At 44.0% G+C, this 27,321-nt stretch overlaps 1 protein-coding gene across 1 annotated transcript in view; it reads right to left on the bottom strand.

Annotated features, from left to right (window-relative positions):
- Positions 1-7,783: 7,783 nt before the first annotated feature.
- The window catches only part of LOC113830954 (protein POLR1D), a 36,170-nt gene continuing 16,632 nt past the window's right edge, over positions 7,784-27,321 (bottom strand). Inside the window, exons 2-3 of the mRNA XM_027413689.2 lie at positions 19,507-19,581; positions 7,784-8,474 (exon numbers count right to left, since the gene is read on the bottom strand). Coding sequence (XP_027269490.1) covers positions 8,216-8,474; positions 19,507-19,581 — 334 coding nt within the window. The 3' untranslated portion in view covers positions 7,784-8,215. The remainder of the gene's footprint in view (positions 8,475-19,506; positions 19,582-27,321) is intronic.

Below are 27,321 nucleotides of genomic sequence, written 5' to 3'. Positions count from 1 at the left end.
GCAATTTCCTAGTTCCCCTTTACCATCACGGAGGGGGCGGGGACCAAAAAAAAAAAAAAAGAGCCCAATGGCAATGTTTATCAAGAGATAGGCACTGACTGTCCTCTGACACCTTTAAGAGTCACTTGGCTGGAGAAGGTTGGAAATGGTATAAGAATGCAAAAGAAGAGTCGGAGATTTGCCAATAACTCCGAAAATATTTTCAAAGTAAAAACATGTCTCTGAACAGGGTCATTGCTGCTTGCTCCTTTGCATCAGTTACCATTCACTTTTGGAAGCAGAAGCTCCATGGTGACAGGGAATAAGAGCCTCTCAGCTCTGCGAGAGCTGGTGAATGGCCCTCGGAAGGTCGGATGCCTCTGTCTCCTGAAGGTGGGAAAAACTTCCGGAAAGTCGGGAAAACCCTCAGTTGTGAAACAGAAGCAAGCCGCAGGCCACAAGGACAAGCTTCTCCAGTCTGAAGCCACTGGTGTTTCCCAGTCTCTGGCTGCTTCATTTCCAAGACTGGGATACAATGATGCAAGAGCAAACTGACTGACTCTCTTGTTGCTCCTTGGATCCCAGGCTCCCTTGGGAGTGACAGCTTTAAGAGGCATGATCTAGTCCGGTGGGGGGTCGTGGGGGTGTGGCACCACAAAGAATTAAGGTGGCAGTCCTGTCACGCACACTTTGACGCTTGTTAGGCTGTCAGTGGTTCTCTACCTTCCTCACGTTGTGACCCATAAGTATGGTTCCTCATGTTGTGGTGATCCCCAACCATAAAAATATTTCGTTGCTGCTTCATAACTGTCATTATGCTACTGTTATGAATCGTAATGCGAACATCTGCATTTCCCGTTGGTCTTTTGGGGGTCACGACTCACAGCTAGAGGTTGGTTATTGAAAGGAGCGGGGTGAGGGGTGGGGCTGGCACAGGTGGCTGGTGCCCCTTAAAGAAAAAGAAAGGAAGCTGGGCGTGGTGGCGCACGCCTTTAATCCCAGCTCTGGGGAGGCAGAGGCAGGCAGATCTCTGTGAGTTCGAAACCAGCCTGGTCTACAAGAGCTAGTTCCAGGACAGCCTCCAAAGCCACAGAGAAACCCTGTCTCGAAAAACCAAAAATAAATAAATAAATAAATAAATAAGAAAAAGAAAGGAGACTGACTGGGGTGGGGAGATTAGCAAGAGGGCAGGGTTCTCAGCCGAAATATGAGCTAAACTTTCGTTTTATAAAGCTAGCTGCCTTGGGTGTTTTGTAATTACACAAATCCAACTTGACATTTATTATTTATTTATTTGGTTTTCAAGACAGGGTTTCTCTGTGTAGCCTGGCACTCGCTCTGTAGACCAGGCTGGCCTCAAACCCACAGAGATCACCTGTCTCCTATGTGATGGGATTAAAGGTATGAACTACTTTACTTTTAATATGCTTTGCAAAATTAAAGCTTGCAATGGGTTTACTGATATTGGGGCCCCACTGGCTCGAAATTGCAGTAGTAGTTACTGGATTGTGGGTATTGGTGATGGGAATAAAAGGCCTTAAGGGCCATAGAAAGGTTTAGACAACATGGACCCAGTGTGGATTTCCAGAGGAAGCCTTCTAAAACGGCGGCTACCAGCTAGCCAGAGAACCACAGATTAGCAATAAATAAGACTACAATGTGATTCACTATGTAAGTATTTCTGCTAAATGCCACTTTTGTGTGATTCCATATAAATATGTTTTTGGGACTACTAGTGAACACCTTCGCCCAGAGAAAGTGACAAGTGTTCAATCTGCCCATGGCTCCCAGAACCTTCTTAAATTTCCCAGTCCCTACTGATTCTTTTTCCCTGGCTTCAGAGCTCGAACCTGAGGCTTGGTGAACATACCATATATGTCACAAAGCCAGATACCCTTGAACAAGGAAGGCTGTCTCCTCCTTGTGCTTGCCCAGGGGAACATGCAGCCATTCATTCTGTGCTCAGAGAGAGGTAGCCAGGTGTTCTCCAAAAGCATTCACTTTAGGAGCTGATCATGATAGTGGGATAGGGTGGTGACATAACCTGGGGTCTTCTCAGCTTAACTCTCCTGGCATGGGACCATCTCCTATGAACCAGGGAAAGGCGATGAGGAAGCTTGTTGGCCCCAAGATGTAGGTGGAGCTTCGTTCCCACCAGTAGGGACTTGATGGGGTAAGGGCACACAACTGCCTGGATGTATTTGCCTGCAACGGTCTCAGCTTAAGGTAGATGGAGGTAGAATGATGAATGCTGTATTCTGCCCCATTATTTGAGCAGATACATTCTTTAGGATGCTTAGCTTGAGATTACAGCATGAGAAGAAAAGGTGGCAAAAGCTTCAGTGGTCATGTGTAAGGATCAGAGGTGTGCACAGGATAAGAAACAGACATTGAGTATGAATCAGCTGAGATGTGGTTGACTACACACCTGGAGACCATGAATCAGTGAATAATAGCTGACAGAATGTCCTGGGAAACCCCAAGGTAAACAGCATTTGTATGTAATATGTTATAGAACTATTCTGACAGAATGCCACTTTTATGTGGATTTTGTCTAAGTACGGCCTTGAGTTCCGAAGCCTTTGCCTTCACCAACCCGTGTCTGTCTGTCTGTAGGCCTGTGGGCCCTCCTCCTTATGACCTGTGTGTGTGTTGTTGTCTATGCCTGTGTGTGCCTGGGTACCTGCTGGCATCTTCCTTCATAGTCATACTTTATTGACTAATAAAGTATGCATCATCTGCCTGTGGCTCTAGGTATGTTCTTTAACTTCCCAGCCTTTGAAACCTCCATCCCTGGCCTCCAAGCTGGGACTCCAGGCAGGCTCTCAGCTCAAGGCTGTGGGCACATACTGCAGATACTATGAAATGGCTGACAGAAGTCTTCTCTTCAGCTTGCTATAAGGCTTTAGCTGAAACAAAGGAAAAGGACATTTCGATGGTTTAGTAAGAGTTTACCTCAAAGTTAGCTCCCTTAACAGCTAAAATAAACTATTGATTTTTAATGAAGGTACTTACAGCTGTGAACATCCCTCTCGGGCCTGCTCTCATTGCATCTCACAGGTTTCAGTGTGTTTTGTTGTCCCCTAACTGGTCTTCCTCACCTGTAGTCCCTCCCCACCTACTCCATTCTTTTGAAGATTTCTTCTGTGTCCCTCATTTCCAAACTTCCAATTTGCATTTTCAGCCTTGCCTTTTATGGAATTCCTGTTTCCATAGCCTGTATTGCTTTCTTATTGCATCCAGCTGTTTATTTGCATCCTCTTCGAATTACAACTTAACTTGTATCTACTTTGATTTCACTAGACAATCTTATCATATTCTTTTAAAATTCCTCACAATTTAATGTAATTTACTCTTAAAATATTTTTTAGGCTGAGCATAGTGGCTCACACCTTTAATTCCAGCACTCGGGAGGCAGAGGCAGAGGCAGGCAGATCTCAGTGAGTTCGAGGCCAGCCTGGTCTACAGAGCAATTTCCAGGACAGCTAGGGCTCCACAGAGAAGCCCTGTCTTGAAAAACTAAAAATGAAAAAATATACTTTTTAGATTTATTTGTTTGTATGAATGATTTACTTGTATGTCTATGTACTACATGCCTTGTGCCCTTGGAGCCCAGAGATGGTATCAGATCCAATGTGGGTACTGAGAATTGAACCCAGGTTCTCTGGAAGAACAGCCAGTGCTCTTAACTGCTGAGTCATCTCGACCGCTCTCTAATTCACACATTTGGAGAGATATTACTGTGGAACTGTTATTGAAAGACAGAGCTGTACTGCTTGACTTTTCTTGCTAATTTATTATTACTGTGTATGTGCTTGAGTGGTGTGTGTGTGTGTGTGTGTGTGTGTGTGTGTGTGTGTGTGTGTGTGTGATGGGAATGTCTGTGTGTTCCTTTTTGTCTATATATGCACAGTGTGTGCAGTGCCTCTGGAGACCACAAGGGGGCATCAGATCCTCCTGAAGTTGTCATTACAGGCATTTGTGAGCTGCCTGACGTGGGTGCTGAGAATCAAACCCAGGTCCTCTGAGAGAACAGCTAGTGCTCTCAGCCTCTAAGCCAGTGTTTTTCAACCTATGGGTCACAACCCCTTTGGGGTGGAACAACCCCTTCACAGGGGTGACATATCAGATATTTACATTATGATTCATTAACAATAGCAAAATTACAGTTATGAAGTAGCAACAAAAATAATTTTATGATGGGGGGTTTACCACAACATGAGGAACTGCATTAAAGGACTGCAGTGTTAGAGAGGTTGAGAACCTCTGCTGTAAGCATCTGTCTAGCCCCACAGTAAACTGGCTTTTTTGTTTTCAGGGTCTCTGTGTGTAGCTCTGGCTGCCCTAGAACTCACTATTTAGACTAGGCTGGCTTAGAACTAACAGAGCTCTCTGGGATTAAAGGAGCAGGCCACCACACCTGGCTCCCACAGTAAACTCCTTAAAAGTTCTGGTAGCTACTTAGTTCTTAGCCAATAGTCCTGGAAGACGCTACAGTGTATTGTACATGGAAAAGCATATCAACGGCAAATCAAGAGTTTAAATGACTCTATTCTGATATATTACTAAATTTTATTGAGTTATTAGGGTACTTAGCTAGACCCTCCAGAATCATATGTAGTGCAATGCAGAAGGAATGTACCTCAGCTGGTAGGACACCTATATGCACAGAGCTCTCGGCGCTGCAGAAACCAGGTGTGGCAGTGCATGTCTGTAATCCCATCACTCAGCAAGTGTAGTCATTGTTAACTACAGACTTTGAGACCAGTCTTATGAGACCCTGCCTATAAAAAAAGTACCAAGAATGTTCCTTTTAAAATTTTATATTAAGAATTAAGAGCATGGTCTACTCATTTGTCTTTTTATTCGTCTCTTAAGAAATAGAAACAATGTGTAACTTTTGTAATTAAAAAGTACCTTCTTAAAAAGTATGTAAAAAAAAAAAAAATCCCAAGACTACAGTGCCTCTCTGTGGCTCTACTCAGTACTTTCCCTTACATGTCACAAGGGGCTCAGGCTGGTGGCAGCTGTGCTTGGAGCTCTGATTCTTGGGTGGTGAAAACCCATCACTTGAGGCCTTTTGTGTGCAGTGGCTGCGGGCTGGGGATGCAGAGGACTAAAGATGAGGACATTAGCAAAGACATTTTGCTTTAGAAAATTCTTCTTGGGGTGAATTCTGTGCTGACAATTGTAATTTTCTTTCTACATATTGGTGATCTTGTCTCACTGCCTGTTTCTGCTGTACTGATGACATGCTGTTTGTCTTAAGACATGGTCTCACTTGGTAGCCAGGTTGGCCTGGAACTTACACTATGTCTCCGGCTGACCTCAATCTCAGGGTAATCCTCCTGTCTCAGTTTCCCAAGCCCTGAGATTTCTTGTATGAACCACCATATCTAGCTATGACACCCTACATCCTTATTTTTTTCTGAATGCACTGTATTTTCTTTTGGCTATTTGTCATGTCTCGTCACCAGTGGTTTAAAGAGGTTTGAATTTTAGTCACTGTGTTAACCAGACATTTTATCACAGTGATGTGATAATTGAACAAGAAATTGTAAGGAAGCAAAGATTTGTTTGAATCAGTTTCAGAGTTCAGTTCATTATGATGGGGAGGATAAGGGGGCTGCAGAGCTTGTCTCGGGGGAGCCAGGAAGAAGAAAGAAAATGCCTGTATCCACAGAATTCTCCTTTTCCTACTTTTTTGTTTTGTTTGGTTTTGGTTTCTTCAAGACAGGGTTTCTCTGTGTCTCCCTGGCTGTCCTTGAACTTGCTTTGTAGACCAGGCTGGGCTTGTACTCACAGAGATCCACCTGCCTCTGCCTCCTGAAGTGCTGGGATTAAAGGTGTGCGCCACCACCACTACTAACACCTTTTCCCACTTTTATTCTATCCAGGGCCTTAACGTGTGGGCTGATTCAGGGAGAGGCTTCACCTTTTAGTCAACCCTTTCTGGAAACATCCAGAAAGCCAGAGGTAAGCATCCATGATCTCCCAGGAGCGTCTCAAGCCAATCACTGTAACAATCCAGTTTGATGACCCACAAGTCTACCTGTGTCCACTTGACACCAAACTCCTTTGGCCTCCAAAAGACTCATAAACACAAAATACACAAGAGCCTCCACAGTCTTAACAGTTCCAACAGCGTTAGTAAGCCCAAGTTCCTCCGAGAGTGAGGCAATTCTCAGATGTATAATATTTAAATAGGGAAACCTAAGGAGGGAGGACACATACACTCAGGGAGAGAAAGACAGAGACAGAGACAGAATATGAGATGAGGATAAATGAAATGCCTTTCTGTGGGTTTTCTCCTTTCCCCCATCTGTCTGGGATCTCAGCTATGGTATGGTACAGCCCACATCAATGGTGGACTGCCTCCTTTAATCTGGGGATGCCCTCATAGATATACACAGAGGGGCACTTCTCAGTTTACTGAGTTGACAATGAAGATTATCCATCATGAGACTTTCTTCACGTCTTTGTGTTTCATATTCTTAGAGTTTGTTAAGCTTTTTGTGTTTGGGCATTTGCAGTTTTTATTATTTATTTTGTTATGAGACATTTGTCTCACTTATAGCTCAGGGCAGATCTAGAACTCGCTATGTAGCCCAGGCTGCCCATGAATTTGTAACAATCCTGCCTCATTTGTCCAAGTGCTAGAATTAGAAACATAAGCCATCAATTTGACTTAGATTTTGTTATATTTGGAAAACTTTTGTCAATATATCTGCAAATATTTTTCTCAACTTATTCCTATCTTTAGAGACACCAACTATAAGTATATTTGGTTATCTGAATTTGCTCCAGTGCTCACTGGTCCTCTATTTTTTTAGCCCAATTATTTCTTTCTGTAGTTTATGCTAGACATTATCTGTTGCTATGTCATCTTAATACAAAGTCTCATCTGCCATTAATCCCCATTTAATACATCTCAGATGTTACTGTTACATCTTTTGGTAATATTTTGGAGATGCACATATTTGAGCCACCAGATTAGAATTTGTTATATTGAAATTTTAAGAGTTTTTTAAAACTACATTTTAATTAGTGTGTGTATAGAGGTCATAGGTCAGCTTGCAGGAATTGGCTCTCTCCTGTGTAGGTCCTACAGATTGAACTCGGGTCATCAGGCTTTGTGGCAAGCACATTTACCCACTGAGTCATCTCACTGGACCAAAATGTGTGTTTGTTTTGTTTTTTGTTTCTTGGGTTTTTTTTTTCCTTTCAAAATGAAAATGAGAGAATCCATAGCCATTTACTAGACAACTCACTAATATGGAAGGTGGGAACACCAGAGGGAGGGGGGTCCCCAAAATGTTTAAGACGAGGCAAATGCTGTGCTGAACAAGTACTCCACACATTTAAATATGACAGACACACATAACCTAGCTTTTTGGGCAGTAGTGAAATAGTTCATGTGGCACTAGCATGTGCTTGCTTTCATGTTGGTTCTCTAAGAGAGCACTGACTGACTGACTGACTGACTGGATGAGAACATGAATGGACTGGACTTCACATGCTATAGGAGTGCAAGAGTCTCGCTGTTTTTCCCTTGTAATTGGTCATGTATAGTCCTATTCTCCAGACTCAGCAGCCACCATCTCCAGACCATGTATATTTAAAAGTAAGTATAAGGAAGCAGTCTTGTCTAAGGGATGAGTTTGAGAATGGAACATCAAGTCCAAAGCTGTGTGAGCACTCCTCATCCTGGCCACTTAGAAAACACACAGCGTGGTGGAGTTTTATCAGGATGGCCACTAGTCAGACTGTGAGCTTAGCCTTTGACATCTAAAAGAGGAAAGCATAGCATTTCTAAGTATTTTATTTTGAGAAATTCTGGGAAATGACCACAAAAAGTGCAATACATCAAAAAAACTGGGACTAGTTTTTAACAACCTGAAAATTTCAAATTCTAGAACTGCTTGTTTTGAAATTAACTTGCAAACAAGACAGGATAAAGCAACATGGATGTGCATAGCAAAGCTAAGTCATCTTCCACGACACCTTCAGGACAAGGGCTTGTTTTAGTAAAAGTTTTTTTTTTTGTTTGTTTTTGTTTTGTTTTTTTTTGTTTTTTGTTTTGTTTTGCCTGTTAACAACAACAATGACACAACAACAGCCATCTTAAAACAAAGGACCCACTGGAAAGTCATTCTCAGGTGTCAGAGTCCTGTCACCTCCCTGTCCTCACTGCACCCAGTGGCAGGCACAGTACTGGGCTGGCCCTGCAGCTTGCTCATCGCCTGCTGGTTCGGTGGTCCCCCTTGTCCCTGGAGGCCCGCTTCCTTGGGGGTGAGCCTCGGGCTGAGTGCAGGCTGCGCTTAGACGAGCGGCTTCTGTGCTTCTTTGAGTTTGTCTCTTTCTGGTCTTGACTCTGGCCAGGTTCCTTGCTGCCCTCTTTTTGTTCATGTTCTTGCTCTTTATGGGAGGGCAGGGTGTTCTTAATTGTGTTAATTAGGAATCTTTTATTTGTGCCAGCAAGAGGACACTTCATCCTGTGGAGGAGAAGAGGGAAGAAGAAAACATAAACAAGAGAGTTAAAACATGAGGTGCTGGGGCAGGAGGACTGCCATGAGTCTGAGGCCAGCCTGGGGCATGTAACAATTCAGGATGGAACAGCAAGATCATAGAAAGACAGTACAATGGCCCTGTGTCTGAACATTACAGTGTTACCTCAGGAGACTCTGCAGACACCACCACAGCAGGGTCACCTGACACCACACCTTGGCTAAGGCAGAATTGGAGAAAAGTCGCCATAGTCTAAGTGACAAGCAACCAGGGAAGCAATCGCAGGTGGAAGTGCTTCATTGTACTTGTAGCTGGGGTATCTCCATCCAGCAGAAGATGAACAGAGGCACACAGCGCTAAGGATGGCTGGCCACTCAGGAACACAGGACAGTCACAGCATACACAATGTCAGGGCAAAGAAGCATCACTTGACTCTAAGTCCAGTAGGTCTGGGGAATGATGATTTACAGCAGACAAATGCCTTGGTCATGAAAACAAGGCTACATGAAGGGCAGCCCACTGTCCACTAGTCCACAGACAAATGCATGCCCACGCCAGTGACAGGGATACATCTGCTCCACATAAGCCCTTTATACTCTGGATGCTACAAGACTAGAAGGTCGCCTCTGGAAAGACTGAGGCAGAGGCAAGTGTGTCCCCTCCCCATGCAGAGAGGTGATATTTATCTTGATGCTATGGTGATTACAACTCATGTTGTTGTTTAATGCAGCCACAGCTACCATAATCACCCATGGCAGCTCAGTTTACAACTTAGCAATCAAGTGCCTCAGCATGTGGCCATCTGAGAAATGATACTCCTTAATTACCTTTCATTCAACACTCCCAAAGCTTACTGTGTCCCCAACACTGTACCAGAAAGTAATGTGAAACAGTGGGTATATGTGTGCATGGGGGAGAATGTATGTATATAAAAGTATTTATTCATTTTCAAAACCCGAGTCTCTCCCATCTATGGGACATCACATTAGGCCTATGTAGCAAAGACAAACCCGGCTATCAGTGTGCGTATCTCCGCTATGTGGGAGAAGCCTGAGGGGAACAGAGGCAGGAGGGACATACACAGGTTAGCTGAGACCAGCGGAAGGTCTCCTGTGCCGCAGCACACAGGCCTTTGTCCAGACCATGATCCCACAGGAGCACATGCAGATTCCACAGGAGCACATGCAGATCCCACAGGAGCACATGCAGAGCCAGTAAGCACCACAGAGCATTCCCAGGCAGGAAGAGAAGAGCAGTGACTTGGTACAGAAGCAGATAGCACCTGGTTTCAATCCCTCAGCAGAGTCTGCTGGGGGTGGGGATGAAGTCTCAGGAAACTTCTCTGGGCCCCATGATCTTGAGGTATAAAGTGAAGGTTTGGATTTCTGCAGTCCTGAAATACTGCAAAGGGCAGTATTTTTGTAACAAACACACACCCTCTCAACCTCCTCACTGAACTGGGATCACCTCCTGTTGTCTATCTACCAGTGCATGCCAGGCCGCCTGAAATACCTAAGGCAAGCAGCAAGTCCAAATGGATCTGGGAAACAACATGTCTGCAGAGACCGGGGGAGTGATTTGCTTTCCAGTAATCAGGCATTCCCAGCAGTGCTGGGGATGTAGCTGAGCAGTGCGTGAGAAGCCCTGGGTTCAACTCCCAGTGCTCAAAGTAAAAAGCTAATGGTGTAAAATACAGCCTCATATTGTAGGTGCTTCCCTCTCTGTCTCCAGACTGACACTTCAGGAAAGCACCAGCATTTACCAGAACACAACCGGGTTGAAGCTACAGGCTGCTGCTCCATGGACCCTTTGTCTGTGGGTTCTGCCCTTGGGCATCAGACTTGGGAAGGACACTGTGGAGAAGCTGAAGACACTGTGATCAGAACAAAAATGACTGCAGACAAGGAAGCCAGGCAAGCTCAAATGAGTGTTTGCTGACACCCAGGGCAGTGCATGGCACCAAATGGTCCCCTTCTGTAGAAAATAAAAATAGTGTCCCACTCACATTTGTCTAGTTCAGCAGCCTCTGCCTGCCACCTGCTCAAGTTCCCAGGATCGTTCTTATGGGATGTCTCAAATTAAACAATTCCACCCTAAGTTCGAATATTGAAGACCATTCTGAGTAAATAAAGTCCTTCTATGCACTTGGAAAAACAAACCGTGGCTTACAAGTGAGTAACTGGCTCTCTGTTCCTTTAAGAGCTGTGCACAGAGCTCCCTTCTCCAGGCAAGGCCTGGTGTCTGCACACCTAGCTGGGCCACTTTAGTGCAGAAGTGCTGTATGCCCCTGGCCTGGGTGCAAGGCCATTTGAGATTCTGCCTCGCAAGCAGCTGCAGTTCTTTTCAGTGAACTAGGATTAGTGTTTTTTTCAAACACGTGTGCACTTTTAGTGTCACCTGGGTGTGTGTTTTGAGTCCCAAAGCCCATATCCACTCTAAAATCATAACAGCGGGACATAAATAAACATCAGCAGTATTCAAGATTGCCAGATGATTCCAACTATGCAGATAAATTTGGAAACACATCAATTCATTTGGCTTGGCAGGTAAAATGCTTGCTATACAAGACTGACAACCTTGCGGGTCCATGGTAGCCCACGCCTTTGATCCCAGAGGCAGGCAGATCTCTGATTTCGAGGCCAGCCCAGTCTACAGAGTGAGTGCCAGGACAGCCTCCAAAGCTACAGAGAAGCCCTGTCTCGGAAAACAAAACAAAACAAAACAAAAATAAAAGACAAAACAAAACAAGATTGACAAGCTGGATTCCCAGAACCAGGTAAAGGTGGAGCCAGAGAACTGACTCTCCACAATTGTCCCCTGACCTCCACGTGTGGGCCCATACTCATACACATCATATACTCACACATTAACAAAAATATTCTAAAACAGCAAAACCATTATCAAGACTAAAAAATTTATCATGAATTTTCTTAATGTCTTCAAAAATGCCTAATTCTTTTATTTGCTAAAAAATTTCTTTTCTTTTTTAATTGTGTGTATGCATGTCTGTGTATGTGTAAAGCAGTGCAGTGTTCACTGGAGCCAGAATTGGGGACCAGAGTCTTTGAAGCTGGAGTTACTGGTGGTTATGAGCCACTCAGTGTGGGTGCTGGCAATCAACCTGGGTCCTCTGCAAGAGCAGTCATATAATGGGGGAGGTCCTTCTGTGTATATGTTTGTCTTATTGGTTGATAAATAAAGTACTGTTGGCCAATAGGAAAGCAAGATAGGTGGGACTAGGAGTCAATGTCATTTATTGATACGACTTTAACATCAATTTTGTGATATGTATATGTCTCCTCTTGTTTAGGTACTGTGTTTATACAGATCTTTTAAAATGATATGCATAATTAATTTACATGCCATTTAAATGGGTTAGGGTTTTCTTGACAGTGAGACACAACTGCTCCTGGCACATCAATTACGTCAGAAAGAAGGCTGGGCATTGAAGAAACTCGTTATGGAGTTTACCTTCAACATGGCAAGATTAGCCATTTGGGCAAGAAAATGCTCTTGCCTGGACTGTTTGTTGCTATATAAATTGGACATACAGGACCCACAAGAAAGTGGGCAGAGGAAGGAACTGGGGAAAAAAAAGTGACTGCTGAACTTACAAAACTAGATAGTACTGAAGGGTTCCTGCTGAAATGGAGAAGTGTGCCAGACACACTGTGACCTATAGGCTGAAGATGGATGCCCCAACGTTACAGAGGAACTTTGGGTGACTGTCCAGGCAGCAAGATGTCTCTGTCAGTTCTAGAGTTTATATATTATCCTTCTGTGGTCTTTGATGGTGTTGAAGACAAATAGTTATGGTTATAGTTTTCTTCAGTTACTATAAAAGATAAGTTACCCTTCTTTTTATTTAGACAGAAAAGAGGAGATGATGGGGGAGGTCCTTCTGTGTATGTGTTTGTCTTATTGGTTGATAAATAAAGTACTGTTGGCCAATAGGAAAACAAGATAGGTGGTACTAGGAGTCAAGGAGGATTCTGGGAAAGGTAGGAGAAGGCGCAGAGTCGCATGTGAGCCCAGGAAGACAGGATACTTACTGCTGGCATCTGATAAGATAAGTCTTATAAAATATATAGATTTATGATAATTAAGACTGAGCTAGCAGATGAAAAATCCTAGTCATTGGCCAAGCAGCATTTATACCTAATATAAGTCTCTGTGTGTTAATTGGGACCTTAACGTGGCAGTGGGCGGAACTTGGGCTGCCTGGGGGAAGCACCCACGTGGCAGCAGGGCTCAGGCGGCTTGTCGGAAAGACTTCTTGTTACAGTCATACTTCTAACAGCTGATCTATCTCCTCACTCCCTCCTATATGTTTTAAAAGTATGTGTATGTGTACGTGGAGGGGGGGAGTCCACCTGTGTGTATATGCAGACAAAGGCCAGAGGACAACCTCAGTTGTCATTTTTCTGAATGTTGTTCACTTCCTTTCAGGCAAGGTCTCTCACTGGCTTCACCTCACCAATTAGGTTACGCTGGCTGGCCAGTAAAGCTCTGTCTCTACCTCTCCGGCCCGGGGATCACAAGCATTCATTGCCAAACCCAGTATTTTTTCATGGGTTCTGGGGCTTGCAAGGCAAGGGGCTTGTCCAGCTGAGCTCATTCATTCCTTAGTCCTCAAGTGTCTTTATTTCATTTTATTTTTGGTTTTTTGAGACAGTGTTTCTCTGTGTAGCTTTGGAGCCTGTCCTGGAACTCACTCTGTAGACCAGGCTGGCTCGAACTCACAGAGATCCGCCTGCCTCTGCCTCTCAAGTGCTGGGATTAAAGGCATGTGCCACCAAAGCCTGGCTTCTCAAGGTTCTTTTAATGGTTACTTTATTTTTAAAAGTTTTTAAAGATTTATTTTCATGTGCAAAAGTGCTCTGTCTGCATGCATGTCTATGTACCATGTGTGTGCTTGGTGCCTGAGAGGCTAGAGGTGGGTATGGGATCCCCTAAACTGAAATTAGAGTTGTGGGTGCTGGGAAGTGAATCCAGGACCTCTGAAGAGCAACCTGTGCTCTTAACCACTGAGCCATCAACCCCCAATAGTCATTTTGGACAAGGATTCTTGTTATGGGATATTCTGACTACATTCTGCCGCTCCTGACTGCCAACAGTTTGCTTTGAATCAGAGAGAGGAGCTAGCTACTAGCTGACCAAAATTAGCCATAGACGTTTTTGGATGACCAAGGACAGAGACCCAGGAAGTCGTAGCGTGGGCCTTGGAGAGTGTCTTGGTCTTTTTTGGATCAAGGAAGAAAGAGAAGTGAGAGAGGAGGTCCATGGTCACTTCTCTGCTCCTTCTCTGGTCATTGAGGTTCTTACCCCGATATCTGACTCCTGAGTTTTCACTGATAAAGAATAATTACATAAATGTTTCAGATCCTAACAAGGCATCTTATTTGATGGGCCTCAAATCTATTAATTCACAGGATCCTTCTTTCCCTTGTAATCTATTTGTTAATGGCACTGCTTCCTTTCCTGTAAAATCCTACATCTTGATGCTGTGATTACAACCTTTAGAGACAGACCAGACCCCGGCTCAGTGTCTTTACCAGGATGTCGTGTGTGTGTGTGTGTGTGTGTGTGTGTGTGTGTGTGTGTGTGTGTGTGTGTGTGTGTGTGTCGTGTTCTTTTTATTGTAGCTTTTTTTGTGAAGAATCACCAATGTGAGGGCTGTGGCTCAGTAGGAGAGACCTTGCCCAGCATTGTGTTAGGCCATACATCGGCTCTATCCCCAGCACCATAAAAAGTAATCACTAATATGGTTGGGTATATCACAACCTAACATTCAGCAGAAACTGACCTCCCCTGCATCAACTTGACACAATCTAGAGTTATCCAAACAGGAATTGCAATTGAGAAAATGCCTCCGCAGGCTGACTGGCCTGTAAGCAAGCCTGCGGGGCATTTTCTTGACTGATGACTGATGTGGGGAGGGCCCAGCACACTGCACCACCCCTGGGCTGGTGGTCCTGGGTTCTATAAGAAAGCAGGCTGAGCAAGCCATGAGAAGCAAGCCAGTAAGCAGCTCCCCTCCATGCCTCTGCATCAGCTCCTGCCCTGATTTCTCTTAGTGATAGGACTGTGACCTAAGAGCTGTAAGATGAAATAAACCTTTTCCTCCCCAAGTTGTTTTGATCATGGTGTTTCATCACAGCAATAGAAACCTAAGACTGTGTTCCATCACCTTTCATCTGATAGATTCAGTGGCCACTGTGGTCTTTGCATGAACAAAATCAAATACTGGAGTCTGTAAATGTTTTTGCTGTCCTGGGGAATCAAACAGAACTTTGTGCATGCTAGGCAAGTGCTTTAGCACTGAGCTAAGTCTCCAGCCTCCCTCTTTTAAAATATGTTTTATGATGGTATAATCTGCATACAACTTATCTCTTTTAAAAGATTTATTTTATGTGTATGAGTGTTTGCCTGCATATGTGTATACTAGGCACATGTACATGCCTGGTGCCTATTAGAAAAGAAGAAGGTGCCAGGACACCCCCCACCCAAATAGCATTTCAGGTGCTTGTGAGTCACTATGAGGATTCTGGGAACCCAAGTCTGGAAGAACAACAGTGCTCCTAACTACTAATCCTCTCCAGTCCTCAAATGTATCTATCAAAGTGACTAACATCTGGGCTTGGACAACCACAAGGACTTAGATTCTGTCACAATCAAGATACAGAATGTTCTGTAAGTCCTTCTCTAGCCCTCTGTCTCCCAACAACTGGTGATGTATATTATGTTCCTAGTTTGGGGTCTCCATAAAGCTAAATAAATGGAACCATACACTGTCATGGTTTGTGTATGGATTCTTCATAACACTCTAGAGATTCATCCAGGCAGTTTACTCCAACCATTCTGTTTCTCTGAGCTTTTGGGCAGTGTGGGTTTAGGGGTACAACCACAATTTGCTTATCCATAGGTGAGGTGACGGCCATTTGGACTGTTTTCAGTTTGGAGCTTGTGGTGGTTTGAAAGAAAATGACCCCCAAAGGGAGTAGCACTATTATAGGGTGTGGCCTTGTTGGAGGAAGTATGTCACTGTGGGGGTGGGCTTTGAGGTATCTTTTGCTCAAGCTTCCCTCAGTGTGACAGTCAGTTGACTTCCTGTTGCCTGTAAGATATAGGATGCTCGGCTATTTCTCCAACACCATTTCTGCATGCATGCTGCCATGTTTGCTGCCATGCTCCCCACCATGATGATAATGGAGTGAACCTATGGTATTTCTTACAGCCTGTCATAGTGAGGGTTACTAATGCTATGATAAAACACCATAAGCAAAAGTAAGTTGGGAAAGGGTTTATTTGGCTCACACTTCCATATAACAGTTTATCATCAAAGGAAGTCCAGCCTGCTTTCTATAGTACCCAGGATGCCAGCCCAGGGATGCCACCACCCACAATGGGTTGGGCCCTTCTCTATTGATCATTAAATAGGAAAATACCTTACAGGCTTGCCTACAGCTTGTTCCTATAGAGGCATTTTCCCAATTGAGGGTCCCTCTCTCCACTCTGATGATTCTAGCTTGTGTCAAGTTGACATAAAACCACCCAGCACACAACCTTAAGGGTTTCAACATGTTGTAGGTGATTCAACCATTATAATTTCTATTTTTTGATCAAATTACTCCATCTTTTACTTCAAACTGGTTCCAGAGACTTCCCAACCTGGTATTAATCTTTGATGGTTTCTTTGCTTTCTGGCATGACAAGATTTTCCAGATCTTACAGTGTTTGTTCCTGTGGAGTAAAAGTTTGGCTTGACCTACAGGGAAGGTGTAGCCTTTGCCTTCAGCTTTGGGGAAAGTAATCTACATCATACAGGATAGAAATGTCTTTGTTGAAGGTGGAGCTGGCCACACCTTCCAGTCTTAGAGGAGGGCTCGACACACAAGAAAGATCAACTATATTGACGTAAGGTGAGAGCTTTAGGTCATGTGATATGGGTCAACCTGGAAACTAAAAATCAACCAAGTAATCAATCAGTCAACCATGTAATCAATCAGTCAATCAATCAATCAATCACACCTACACAATGGGGCCACAATAAAAACTTTGAACACCAAGATTCTTAGCCCTTCCTTAGTTGGCATCACTCAGTCCTCTGCTGATATGGACAAGGCAGCATGTTCTGACTCCATAGGGGAGGGACCGAGAGGCTTCCAGTTTGAACCCTCCCAGAGTCCCTGCTTCCGGCCTCTCATTCTGACTTCTTTTAATGTGTGTCCCTTTCCTGTAACATTCTGTAGCCACAAGTGTAACAGAGTCTAGCAACTTGCTAAGTTCCAGTGAACCACTGAGGCCTGAGGGCATTTTGGGACTCTTGGTATGAGAAATGAAGGCTATCTTGCCGGACTGTTACATCCTATCCTACCCTGCAGTCTGGCTTATTCTGAGCACTGCTTCAGATGTGCAAGCAACAGTTCCTTTAGGGACCTGTCTCCTTTCAGTGAAAACAGTACTTGGATAACAGGCTGGCATCAGACCTCACTGCTAATGGCTGGGCAGTCAGTATTTCTAGGGTTTTTCTGTGTCCCAGAACTTTAAGAAAAAAAAAAAAAGTGTTATCTGAAAAATAAAATAATGCAATACAACTTCCTCAGGATATTTCCAACTCAAATTTAGGCTGAGAGATAAAATTTTTACTTCTCTGACTTTAAACTTTAATTTTATCCTACTATATAATGTTTTCAGGGTACCAATATAATCATCAGGGCTGAGAATATGGCAGCGCCCACTATTCTCAACTGACAGACTCAGAAGCCATTGAGGATCTTGGCATTATCATCAGCACTAAGATGAAGGAAAACAAGTACCTCATATCTTCTTTTGTCTTCTAGAAATACAGTCAAGTTTTAGAGCATTTGAAGAACTTCCTTTCTGTGTGCCTCTGGGCTAAGATCCCGCTCAATGGTGTTCTACCTGCTTTATTTTGCTTGGTTTTTAGGAGTTAGGAACTTTTTATTTATTTTGATTTAATTCAGCTCTGTATTTTATGAAAACTATGTGCATGGTTCTAAAAGCCAAATTTATAAAACAAAGGGCCCGGTGTAGTTCAATTGGTGGGTACTTACCTAGCAGACTTACATAAAGCCCTGGGTTAGAGCCCCAGAAACACATGCAGTAGGATCTGAATTTTAAGGTCAAGGTGGTAGAGAGACAGCTCAGGGGTTAAGAGCACACACTCCTCTTGTAGGGAAGGCCACAGTTTGATTTCCAGCACCCACATGAGGCAGCTTCTAACAACCTATAACTGTAGCCCCAAGGGTTGGCCAGAGAGCACCTCTAAGCACATGTACACATATATACAATTAAAAAAAAATTCTTAAAAAAATTCAAAGTCATTCTTGGCTATACAGGGACCTTGAGGGCAGATACAAGAGACCCAATCTCAAAAACAAAACAAAGGGCTGGAGAGATGGCTCAATGGTTAAATAAGAGCACTGGCTGCTTTTATAGGGAACTTGCGTTCTATTCCCAGCATCCACACAACAGCTTATAACTCCAGTTCCAGGGGCTCTGACACCCTCTTCTGGCCTTCCTGGGCATCAGTCATTTGCATGTGGTACACAGATATACATGAAGGCAAACACCCACACATATAAGAAATTGGGAATATTTAAGGTAGATATTAAACAGTGAAGAGGAGCACTGTGAAATACTGTCTTCTGGACATGACATGGCACCACACTCACAAACTAAGCAGCTAGTCACCTGCACAAGAGTAGACCAGCCCACATCCTAGCATAGGTGGGCAGGTGATCTTTAGGCGCCATGCCTTATTGAGGAGCTACCCAAAGCTGACAGCTGCTGGGGAAGGGGAATCACTCCTTTTTGAGGGACTCAGACTTCCAACCCTCCAGTGGATGGCCCCATACCCATACACCCGTGGGCAGCACCAACTAGACTTAGTGGGATTTATTTATTTATTTATTTATTATTTTTTTGTTTTGATTTTCGAGACAGGGTTTCTCTGTGTAGCTTTGGAGCCTATTCTGGCACTCGCTCTGGAGACCAGGCTGGCCTGGAACTCACAGAGATCCACCTGCCTCTGCCTCCCGAGTGCTGGGTTAAAGGCATGCACCACCAATGCCCGGCTCTATTTTTTTTTTTTTAAGATAAGAAGTTGGGAGGGTGGTGCACGTCTTTAATCCCAGCATTCGGGAGACAGAAGTAGGCAGTTCTCTGTGAGTCTGAAGCTACCATGATCTAAGAGATCCAGGGCAGCCAGAGGAACCCTGTCTCAAAAAACCCCCCAAGAGGTCAGAAGTTGAGAGATGAAACATTGGGTAGGCTATGGGGGGAACTGAAGGGGAAAATTGGAGATGATATTATCATATTTCATTGTATTCATGTATGAAAAACTTAAAAAGAAGAAATTATTTAAGGGGTGAGAAACAAAACAAGAAGCAAGGTATAAAGGGAACTCAAGCTTCTGTTCTTACCCCACGTTTACTTTACTGTTGTGTCCCACTTGTGATGAACTGCAGAGTAGCTGCTGAATGCCGTTACTGAAGGTATGCCTAACAGACTAGAATTAGGTCTTAGGGTTAAATTCTTCTTCTGCTCATATTACTTTACGTTTTAGTTACTTATTTTGTGTGCATGTGGAGGTCAGAAAAGAACTTGAGGAAGTCAGTTCTCTCCTTCCACTATGTGGGTCTCTGAGATGGAACTCAGGTTGTTAGGCAAGAAGCATGTTTACCCGCTGAGCCATCTCACCCACTTCCTTCTTATTACATTTGATAAACTCTAGTTTGTATAGAAACTCCCAGGGTAAATGTTGGTTCTACTGGCTAAACAGATGATGATCACAGGTTTAACGCTGCTATTTGGGCCAGAGGTGTCTCTAAATCTCAGGCCACCTTATAAACCAATTCAACCATAAACCCATCACAATTTCTCTAAATGCACCTGCTGCCTGTGCACTGGCTTCACCCTTGGGGCAATCCTCCTGCCCCAACCTCCTGGCTTTCTTTTCTTTTAAGTTTTAAGGAGGCTTACTCAAGAACTTACCAGCCCATTGGTCCCATGGTCTCTGCTCTGGTTTTCCCACGCTTTGCCTCCTTTAGCAATTCTTCTATGGCTTTCCTGTTGGGAGAAGGGAAGACGTTAGAAAAACAGCCACAAACAAATTTCTGGAAATCATTATTGCATAAATAGAACCCTACTGAGACAACTATCTAAAATGACTAATAGTTTTCAAATCAAAACTGAAACAGAAACTGTGTGTGTGTTTAAAATTTTCATAATAGTAAAGAAATGACAGTCTGAGGCTATATAGCTCAGGGCCAGAGCACCTACCTAACATACATGAGATGCCAAGTGCTAGGTTTGATCCCTAGCACTGTTTTTAACACATACACCCCTACACCCCCCACACCACACTCCACCACACACCACACAACACACACACACACACACACACACACACACAAAACTGTAAATCCAGTTGTGTGGAAGTTGGCTGTGAGTTTGGGGCCAACCCAGCTACAATGAGATTGTTTCAGAAAAGCAAAACAACAACAGAAACTAAGAAACTAAGCAAGCCTGAAATATCAGTTAAGTCAACAATGGTAACTATTTCTGTCCATCATTAGTAAGGGCGGACTCTTTTCTCCATACATGAAGAAAAAAGTTGAGAGGGGCTGGGCATGGTGGTGCACACCTTTAATCTCAGCACCAGCTAAGTCTACACAGGGAGCTCTACATTAACCATTTAAAAACAATTCCAGACACCAACCTGCACCCATTCTAACCACAGGCATGAGACTGTACTCCGTCTGCTATGATAGCTCAGCCTTCTTTACTAAAGAGAGGACTGCTGTGTGCCCATCAGAATCACCTAACACCCAAAGTCAAATCAATTTGTTTGAGATAGCTCAGACTATTTTTCTTTTTAAAAATTTGAACATGTGTGTGTGTGTATATACACGGGCACATCAGTACACAGTGAAGATCAGAGGATGGGTTCTGGGGATCCAAGTCAGAGCAGGCTTGGTAGGTCTTCCTCACTGAGTCATCTTACACCCCCCACCCCCCATTTCTTGAGGGGTGATGTCAGTCTATGTAGTAGCAGGTATTTAAGGCAACTAAAATGAAGGACAAGAAAATGAAAGTAAAAAAAAAAAGAAAATGAAAGTAAATAATAAAGAACAAAGGAACAAGAATTTACAAAGACTAAAGTTAGAGAGCAGCTGTATCTCAAACAGTGGTTCAGAATTGAGTCAGGTGACTTGCAGACACCCAGAGCTGAGGGACAGCAATTACAATGGCCACACATACAGCACTTTCCCTGCTTTGTGCCTTCCCAAGTCTTTAAACTTACCTTTGATCAACTAACTATAAAGTACAGGACAAGCCACAGGGCGGATGGAAAAACAGGTTTAGATAAAGGATATGTTCAAACAAGCAAGAAGGCTTGGTGACAAAACACAGGCGTCTTAGGGAAGTGGCAGAAACCCGCATCACTGACGCACACCGTGCAGAATTCAAGAGGAGTTTCACTCTAGCGACCTGACTCTCTTCCCACAGGGCAGTGATGAGCCTGGGAGAGGAAGATGGAGAACATGCTACATCTTCCATGAGGGCTGCAAAGTGTGAGGGAAGCTGGGTGTGGGGACGCATGACTGCAATCCCAGCACTGAAGTCTGAGACAAGAGGATTCCCACGATTTTAAGGCAAGTACTAGGACAGCCTGGGCTACAGAGAGAGGTCCTGTCTTGAACAAACAAAAAACCATGAGCAGATGGTTGGATTTCCACAGGACAGCTGCTTCTGATGAGCCAGCAGTGATGAGTACTCTAGTGACAAGGTTGTAAGGATTTGTAGAAACAAGACAGAGTACCGGTTCTTCATGATTTACTGTCTAAAGTTAGAGATGAAGAAATTCAGGATATTTGAACTTAATTTCAGAAAACCATTCAGTTATCTGGGTCACCTGTCAGCAGCCAAGGAGGAAAGTTTACATTGCAGAGGCTTGGAAGACAAGGAAAAACTCAACTAGAACACTGGGGTAATTTGCAAAGTGAAAAGAATTATTCAGATACAAGATGAAGGTCTGGGCATGGTGATATGTGACTGAGACCCCAGCATTCAGGAGTGTGAGGCCATCCTGGCATACACAATAAAACTCAGCCTTAAAAAACACTTTTAATCCCAGCACTCGGGAGGCAGAGGCAGGCAGATCTTTGAGGCCAGTCTGGTCTCCAGAGTGTTGGGATAATAAGCATGCATGCCCCTGTGTCAGGCTTAGTTTTTGGAAATACTTGGGCCATGAATTTGAATGGAGTACTATTGAAACTCTTTCATGTCCATATGGCCCAAAGAGAAACTAGAAAAGTACCATTTAATCAACGACAGAAAAACCAAACAGAGATATGGAGGGCTACTTTTTCTAACAATGGTGATCGTCTCAGCTGCCTCTCAAGTTGTTAAGAGGTGGGTATTTCATTTGGATGAAACTGTTCTGAATTCCACAAGAAATATGAAGGCCACTTTGTACCTTTCTCATCTCTCCCTGATCCTGGCACACACACAGTGGATTCTCAGTTTGATATGGGCAATTTGCATTGAGATATGGTAAAATACAAAATTCACAAGAACTAAAACACCTCAGTAAAAACCTGACTAAAAAGTGGGGGCAGGACCTGAAGAGACACTTCCCGAAGAAAAAATGAGAGCTAGGACAGTTCAGTTGGTAGAGTGCTTGCCAGGCAAGCATGAGGACTGGAGTTTGGGTCCTGGTACCTATGCAAACATTCAGGCTGCTTGTGCTGTTGGGGGCAGCTTATCAAACCTTTAGGGGTTGGAGCCTTGCTGGAGGAGGTGCATCACTGAGGGCGGGCTTTGAGGGTTTTTAGCCTTGTCCCACCTCCTTCCCTCCTTCTCTCTTTCTCTCTGTCTCTCTCTGTCTCTCTCTCTCTCTGTCTCTCCCTCCCTCCCTCCCTCCCTCCCTCCCTCCCTCCTCTCCCTCCCTCCCTTTTTTGTATGTGATTGAAATGTGGTCTCTCATTGTCCCATCCCGTGTCTGCCATGCCTTTCCCACCATATGGACATTTAACCCTCTGGAACAGTAAGCCAAAATAAACTCTTCCTAAGTTGCTTTTGGTCATGATGGTGCATCGCAGCAACAGGAAAGTGACTAATACAGTTATGTTGAAAAGGTAGCTATCCCCATCTCAGTACAGCATTCTTCATAACAGCTAAGTTTTTAACTTAACCTTGCTCATCCAGTGCAAAAACGAACAAAGAAAACTATGCATGAGTGGCACACACACACACACACACACACACACACACACACACAAGAATTCCTCCCAGCCTTAAAAAAAAAAAAGGAAATACTGATATTTGTGACAACAAAGACAAAACACTGACCAGGGAAATGGACAGGGCACTGAGGAACAAATGCTCGGCCATCTTACTTAGACTAGAAGCTAAAAAAAAATTTAAAGTCAGAAGCAGACAGCAGAATAGTGCTAGCCAGGGCTGGGGCATAGATGGAGGGAAGGAGGGAGAGGGGTCTTGGGAGATGGCACACAAAGGAAGAGTTCAAGTGAGCTGCTGTGCACTGTGGTGACTCTAACAACAAACACTGAAGGCTTGAAGATCTCAAGAGTTCTCATCACAGAAAGAACCATGTGAAGTAATGTGCAGTTCATCAGACTGACTGTCATGTTCCACACACGTTAGACAGACTTTAAAGCAGTGGTTCTCAACCTTCCCAACGCTGCAACCCTTTAAAACAGTTCCTCGTGTTGTGGTGATGTCCAATCATAAAATTATTTTTATTGCTGTTTCATAACTGTAAGTAGCACTGTTATGAATTGTAATGTAAATATCTGTGTTTTCCAATGGTCTTAGGTGACCCCTGTGAAAGGGTCATTTAGACCCAAAAGAGTCTCGACCCACAGAGAACCATTGCTTTGAAGAACGGCATACAAAATGAATGCATACTATTTATTTATTAATTATTTTATATAATAAATACAAATACTGTATCTGTAGCAGAATAGTAGACAAAAGGTGACATGGCAATAGAGGCAAAGCAGACATAGTGAAAACATGGGCCAGAAATGAACAACACAGCCCCTGGCCCAGCAGAAACACAACTGCATCACTGATCCTGGTGACAGCAGGAAATTACAGTCAGGACTACACAAGGTAAAGTTCTTCCCTCCATGATGAAGGGTTCTGATCATTTCCTGATGTCTGAAAATCTCAGCAGGGATGCATATCTAGAAAAGACCCTTTTCCTAGCGAGTGAGAGACCCATCAGAGAGAACTGGCCTCTTGCTTTGCTTTGGCTTCACTGGACAGAAGCAGAAGCCTCATTTGTACATGCCGACACTCCCCAGACTCCATTTCCTAAAGAAGCTGCTCATGAAACAGAAGCATAAAGCATTAGCCAGCTTTGAGCCTAGCTCAGCTATGCTACCTTGCTGGCTGCAGCACTGTATCTGCTGTTACAGCGGGTCCTGCTGCTCTTAGATCCGTGGGAAGGCACAGATGGTGACAGCATGTAGTAAAGCAGAGCTGGTCAGTGACCACGAAGCAGAAACAAGAAAAGGAAGGGACTCAGGTCCCAGTATACCCGCACAGGGGCACCATAGCCCAACTTCCACTAAGCTCCATCTCTTAAAGGTTTCTCCAGCTCCCAAAGCAAGCTGGGAATAAACCCTTTAACAGATGGACCTTTGAGGCATGGGGGAGGGGTGGGAAATTCTTTTCTTCATCTCCTCTCCTTTCCCCCTCTTCCTTCCCCCTCCCTCTCCCTTTCTCTCTCTTTCCCCCCCAAATACAAGGTTTCATTATATAACTCCAGCTGTCCTGGAACTCGCTCTGTAGACTAGGCTGGCCTTAAATTTAGAGATCTGCCTGCCTCTGCCTCCCAAGTGCTAGGAATAAAGGCGTGTGTCACTAAGCCCTGCTAGTAATGTTTCCTTAATATGAGGCTCTTTTCATTTAAGGATACAGGTCAAAACATGATGATGGTGTTTCTCATGTAATGAACTACACTGAGTACAGGACTCTGGTGATAGCAACATTACATACGACATATGAGGGTACCCAGTTTGTCTCAGGCAATGTTTCCTTGAATACTGACATAATCTACACTATTGGGGATGTGATACAAAATAATGGCAACAGTACCTATATACATACCAAGTACCTATGCCTAATCCTCAGCTCCTCTGTGCCAATCCATAGAGAAGGAAGAAGGAAGTAAGAAGAAACCGAGGAGGTTGCAAAACTTACCTAACATCACAATAACCAGTAAGCAATACTGCTGTGATGTAATCCAGGCAGGCTGACTGTAGGACCCAGGGTCTTAACACTTTTATCACTGTTCTTCTATAAGGTGTGGAAAACCTCTAGAACTTAGTGTAGTGAGCCACATAAAGGAGTGTGTGTGTGTGTGTGTGTGTGTGTGTGTGTGTGTGTGTGCGCGCGCGCGCACGCACACACACAGGAGTGTATAACTTAAATGCCTGAAGTGAAACACACATGGTGACATGGGAGGGGCCATATTATGACAGAACTGCTAAGTGAAGGAAAAGCACTAAGCCCTTCACCTGGATGTCTCAACTCATTGCAGTTCCTCATCTGCAGGTGATGCTCAGAGTGGGCTATTGCCACAGCGACGACTTCTGCAGTTAATAGTTATGTGGGCTGGCTCTCACTACCTCAGCTCTTAAAACAGAACATCTCCCAGTTTATAGGCCACCTGCTTCACCACAGGCACACTGATCTCATTTCCACAGCAGAGGTATTCTTACAAATATTTATTCCTAAATCTTGATATAGAAAACAGCCATTCATCTTCACCTCATATTACAAGACCTGAGCAAACATGCCATGGTATACGTGTGTGTATGAAGAAAAACATCTCTTACTGAAAATAACTGTGAGGTGGTAGTGTGGGGTTGCTTAGGAAATAATAACTCAAAGTAAAAAAGCCCATGGATTATGAAATCCCAAGGGCAGTACATCTGTTAAGCTGCAAGATATGTGTATATGTCCTATTGAAATACTAGTTGGGAGAACTAAATCCAAACAGAATAAGGTCAAAATAATTATTGAGCTTTTTTACTCAATAAAAGCATTTGTTTGCTCTTTGAGAAGACAGACGAAAAAATTGTGGAGACGGGGAAAAATAATTTTTAGTCTTGAAAAATGAGTGTGCAAGGGAGCCAAATATTCTAGCCCCCTCCCCAAAAGCTAACAGCTAATCTGACAGCTGCTTGAACTGAGCAAAAGATAGGAAATGTGACTAATGACTAAAAGCAGAGACACAAAATAAATCCCTTGCCAAACAGCAGCTCAAAATACAAACAGGAGAAAGGTACAGGAATTGTGCCAAAGAAAACACAGTGCAAAGTCTCTGAGTTTGCTGTCACAGCTCCTTGGGAATATGTTTGGCATATTCCTTTGATAAACAAGAAAAGCACCTCGCCGAAAGCTAGGTCTGTAGCTCCCTCCCCAAACCCTAAAGGAGCTTTGCTCCCTACAGAAGGTGGGCAGACTCTGATTGCTCTTGGCCTTGTGGATGGCAATCAGTGCAGGCCTGGTCAGCCCATGGAGCTCTCTTCCTCCGTGTGTCAAGGCTGTGGCTGGCATACACTAGACAACTAGCTGTCCACCCCACAGATCTCAGCCACTGATTCACCAGGTGATTATAAATTATACCCAGAGCTAAGTCCAGGAATGGAAAACAATGAAGATAAGAGAACTATCCAGAACTACAGGCTCCTTAAAAAGTGTTTTCATGTTTTAACACATGTAGAAGCTGGTCCCTTGAGTCTGCTGTAAATAGTATACCTATCATTAACTGAACCGAATGGTTTAGTTTTTTAAAAATTTTATTTATTTTCTTATCTTACATACCAACCACAGTTCCCCTTTCCACCCCTCCTCCTACTCCCCCCCCCTGCACCGCTCACTCCAACACACCCCTCTCCACCCCTCCAAAAGAGTAAGGAAGGCCTCCCATTGGGAGTCAACAAAGCCTGGCACATTAAGTTGAGACAGGATCAAACCCCTCCCTGCTGCATCAAGGCCGAGCAAGGCATCCAACCACAGGGAATGGGCTCCAAAAAGCCAGCTTATGCACAAGGGACAGATCATGGTCCCATTGTTAGGGCCCTCCCCCTCCCCCAGACAGACAAGCCACACAACTGTGGCCCAAACGCAGAGGGCCTAACTTGGTCTTATGCAGGCTCCACAATTGTCAGTCTAGAGTTTGTGAGTTCCCACAAACTTGGTTCAGCTGTCTCTATAGATCTCCCCATCATGGAATTTGACCACCCCCCCCACTCATATAATTTCTCCTCCCTCTGAGTGTTTTTGTAAACTAGGATATAAAACATTTGTTCATTTAAAGTTTGGGCTGGAGAGATGGCTCAGTGGTTAGAGCACTGACTGCTTTTTTTTTTTTTTTTCTTTTCTTTTCTTTTTTCGAGACAGGGTTTCTCTGTAGCTTTGGAGCCTGTCCTGGAACTCTCTGTAGACCAGGCTGGCCTAGAACTCACAGAGATCTGCCTGCCTCTGCCTCCTGAGTGCTGGGATCAAAGGCGTGCACCACCACCTCCTGGCTTACTGGCTGCTCTTACAGAGGACCTGGGTTTGGTTTCCAGCCCCACATGGAAACTCACATCCACCTGTGACTGCAGTATCTGGGGATCTAACACCCTCTTCAGGCCTCCACAGGCACCAGACACACATGTGAATATACATATTGATATATACAATAAACAAATTGATCTTTAAAAACAAGTCTAGCAATATACCATGAGAAGAGAGGAGGAAAAGCCCATATTCTATACCCGT

The sequence above is a fragment of the Cricetulus griseus genome, chromosome 4, assembly GCF_003668045.3.
Source record: "Cricetulus griseus strain 17A/GY chromosome 4, alternate assembly CriGri-PICRH-1.0, whole genome shotgun sequence".
Taxonomy (NCBI): Eukaryota; Metazoa; Chordata; class Mammalia; order Rodentia; family Cricetidae; genus Cricetulus; species Cricetulus griseus.
The sequence above is the reverse complement of the archived record's forward strand: the minus strand, read 5'-3'. Positions and strand labels throughout refer to the sequence as shown.